Source organism: Trypanosoma conorhini (assembly GCF_003719485.1).
Source record: "Trypanosoma conorhini strain 025E chromosome Unknown Tco_14.4_contig_00998, whole genome shotgun sequence".
Classification (NCBI taxonomy): domain Eukaryota; phylum Euglenozoa; class Kinetoplastea; order Trypanosomatida; family Trypanosomatidae; genus Trypanosoma; species Trypanosoma conorhini.
Genome location: NW_021705003.1, coordinates 2,499 through 5,553, shown reverse-complemented (window position 1 = coordinate 5,553; position 3,055 = coordinate 2,499). Strand labels below are relative to the sequence as shown.

General features: G+C 57.3%; 3 protein-coding genes across 3 annotated transcripts, besides 5 other annotated features; all 3 read left to right on the top strand.

Annotated features, from left to right (window-relative positions):
• On the top strand, positions 1 to 351 carry Tco025E_09160 (calmodulin; the record flags this gene model as incomplete). Its single annotated transcript, XM_029375985.1, has 1 exon — positions 1 to 351. A coding segment is annotated over one exon (351 nt), but the record flags the coding sequence as incomplete, so codon positions are not given.
• Positions 352 to 1,309: 958 nt separating this feature from the next.
• Positions 1,310 to 1,335: a microsatellite.
• Positions 1,336 to 1,491: 156 nt separating this feature from the next.
• On the top strand, positions 1,492 to 2,103 carry Tco025E_09159 (EF-hand protein 5; the record flags this gene model as incomplete). The annotated part of the gene is made up of 1 exon (XM_029375984.1): positions 1,492 to 2,103. The coding sequence occupies one exon, from the start codon at positions 1,492 to 1,494 to the stop codon at positions 2,101 to 2,103; it is 612 nt and encodes a 203-aa protein (XP_029224148.1).
• A 143-nt stretch (positions 2,104 to 2,246) lies between these two features.
• Positions 2,247 to 2,285: a microsatellite.
• Positions 2,286 to 2,302: 17 nt separating this feature from the next.
• Positions 2,303 to 2,320: a microsatellite.
• Positions 2,320 to 2,345: a microsatellite.
• A 195-nt stretch (positions 2,346 to 2,540) lies between these two features.
• Positions 2,541 to 2,579: a sequence feature (A-rich).
• Positions 2,580 to 2,610: 31 nt separating this feature from the next.
• Positions 2,611 to 2,997, top strand: Tco025E_09158 (polyubiquitin; the record flags this gene model as incomplete). The annotated part of the gene is made up of 1 exon (XM_029375983.1): positions 2,611 to 2,997. The coding sequence occupies one exon, from the start codon at positions 2,611 to 2,613 to the stop codon at positions 2,995 to 2,997; it is 387 nt and encodes a 128-aa protein (XP_029224147.1).
• Between the last annotated feature and the right edge of the window lie 58 nt (positions 2,998 to 3,055).

The window sequence follows — 3,055 nt, the reverse complement described above, 5'->3', positions numbered from 1 at the left end:
GGCACGGTGATGCGCTCGCTGGGCCAGAACCCGACGGAGGCGGAGCTGCAGGACATGATCAACGAGGTGGACCAGGACGGCAGTGGCACCATCGACTTCCCCGAGTTCCTCACGCTCATGGCGCGCAAGATGCAGGACTCAGACTCGGAGGAGGAGATCAAGGAGGCGTTCCGCGTGTTCGACAAGGACGGCAACGGCTTCATCTCCGCCGCCGAGCTGCGCCACGTCATGACGAACCTCGGCGAGAAGCTGACGGACGAGGAGGTGGACGAGATGATCCGCGAGGCGGACGTGGACGGCGACGGCCAGATCAACTACGAGGAGTTCGTCAAGATGATGATGAGCAAGTGAGCGCGGTGCGGCGGCCCTGCGGGGGAAGGCGTTCAGCCAACATCCGCGGCGAAGCGGGAAAAGAGGCGCCACCGGGCGGCTGACGATCACAGGAATAGATATCTTGTCTGGGATGTATTTATTGTTTGTATGTCGATTATTCTATTTTTTTTTTTTATCTTTTGCCGTATTTTACCTCGTGCGTCCCTCGCTCGTGTCAATGCGTCTGTGGCCCCGCTCCCCCTCTTTGTGCTTCTTTGCAGGCTCATTCCCTCTCTGTATCCGCCGTTCAATACATTTTTTGCTTGTTTTTTTGTCTCTCGTCTCTCTCTGTTTACGTGTGTGCGATGGTGCTGCACTCACATGCCTGTCGGTGCCTCCATCGTGAGCTGCCGGTAGGCGGGGAGGAGAACGGAGGGGCGGGCGGTGCGCGAGAGGGAGCGAGAGCGAAGGGGCGGGCAAGGGGCGCAGGTGCGTGTGTCGCAGGAGCGGAGGATCACCCGGCGGCGGAAAAGCAAACACGCGGGGATGAACGTAATCGGTAGCAGTTTGAGGGGGAAGAAGAAAGAGAAAAGAAAAAAAAGGGAGGGGTGGAAAGGAGCGGTGGACCGAGGGAATAAAGCTAGGAGACGTCAAAGATGCAGGCCTGTCTTGAGAGAGTGAGGGTGTGTATTTGTGCGAAAAATAGGGCGTTCTTTCACGCGTCTTTCGATATATCCCGCGCTTTTTTTTTCTTGGGGGTGCGGCGGAAAAGGTAATGGACATTCGCGCCATGCCTGCTCTTATTGCGATTCTCTACCACATATAATATACACGTGTATATGTATGCTTCTTCACCACTCTGATGTGTGCTTGTGTGTGTGCGCGTGCATGCTTTGATGTATCATCGAAATCCACCCCGTGTGTTGCTGTTCAGCTCTGTGCTTGGACCTCTTTCTCGCTTTGCCGCCGTGGCAATATTGCCGTTGCTCGATTCTGCTGTTTTTCTTGTTTGTTTGTTTGTTTTTCTTTCCTGCCGCTGGTGCTGGCGCTGGAGGTGGTAAAGACATTTGTGTTGTTTCCGGCGCGGCGGCTTGTTTTTCCCGTTTGGGCGTCTGCGTAGTTGTTGCCGTTGCGCAGGCATCGGGTGGGTTGCGGACGGCAAACGCGTGGTGGCTGCAGATGGAGCCGCGTGGCCCGGCGGGGGCGCAGTTCCCCGCAAAGGCTGAGGCCAAGGCGCCCTCTTGGCCGCGGCACAACAGCCCGCAGAGCCCTACCATGTGCACGGCGCGCGATAGTCGTGCCATGAACCGCCCCCTCTACCGCGGCCCCCTCTCACACAACGTCATTTCAGAGCTGGCGGAGGGCTTTCGTCAGTTGGGCGGCGGCCAGAAAAAGCACTTCATTCCGGCGCAGCTCATCCTTGAGACCATGAAGAACGTTGGCATGCATCTTTCAGCAGACGAGTTCCAGGATGTGCTTCGGGTGGTGGGGCAGAGCGAGCCGCAGAACGCGGATGAGCTGAGTTTCAGCGACTTCCTCCTGCTGATGACGCGGGAGGTGGAAGAAACGATGGCGGAGGAGCTGCGCTCCGCCTTCCACCACTACGACAAGCAGCGCACCGGCTTCGTCACGCGGAAGCAGTTCACCGAGCTGTTTGCCACCCTTGGCGAGCGGTCGCCGCCGGAGGAGCTGGAGGAGCTTCTCTCCCTTGCCGAGGTGGACGAGGTGGAGGAAAAAATCGACTACAGCCGATTTGTGAGAGAGTTGGCCTCCCGTGTAAACAACATGTAGGAGAGGAGTGACAGCAAAGAAGGGGGAGGACAAGACAGTAGGGAACGGTGTGGGCGTCGCGCGTCGCTGTGGGACCACGCTTCTGTGGCACCTCCCTCCCTGAAAGTCGTGCAAGCGTCTATCGAAGGGGCGTGCATGTAGTAATATATATATATATATTATTCATATTTATATTTATATTTGTGTGTTTATGGAAGTACTCTCTCTCTCTCTCTCTGTGTGTGTGCGTGTGTGTGTGTGTGGAGGCTTCTTTGAAGCGGTGGCGATATTGCGGTGCCATTGACGCAGTTTTTTTTGCTTTCTTTTGCGTTCTTCGACGGATCGACACGCGCAGAGACGGACACGGTTGATGTGTCGATCGAAGAAAAACAAAGCCAAAAAAGACTCTTCGCTGACTGAGGGGAAGACTCCCTGGAATTTTCATCGCGCCTCTGCCCCTTTTCTTTTTTTTCTTTTTTTGCCTTGTGTTTCCGTTTGCCCCCGCCGCGCCGCTAGGAACGTGGCACCATGCAAATCTTCGTGAAGACGCTGACCGGCAAGACGATTGCCCTCGAGGTGGAGGCGAGCGACACGATCGAGAACGTGAAGGCGAAGATCCAGGACAAGGAGGGCATCCCGCCGGACCAGCAGCGGCTGATCTTTGCGGGGAAGCAGCTGGAGGAGGGCCGCACGCTGGCGGACTACAACATCCAGAAGGAGTCCACGCTGCATCTCGTGCTGCGCCTGCGCGGCGGCGTGATGGAGCCGACGCTGGAGGCCCTGGCGAAGAAGTACAACTGGGAGAAGAAGGTGTGCCGCCGCTGCTACGCCCGCCTGCCGGTGCGTGCGACCAACTGCCGCAAGAAGGCCTGTGGCCACTGCTCCAACCTCCGCATGAAGAAGAAGCTGCGGTAAGTCGCGAGGTTGGTGCGGCCTGACCGACGGAAAACACGCCGCCGACACCCGTTCCTTG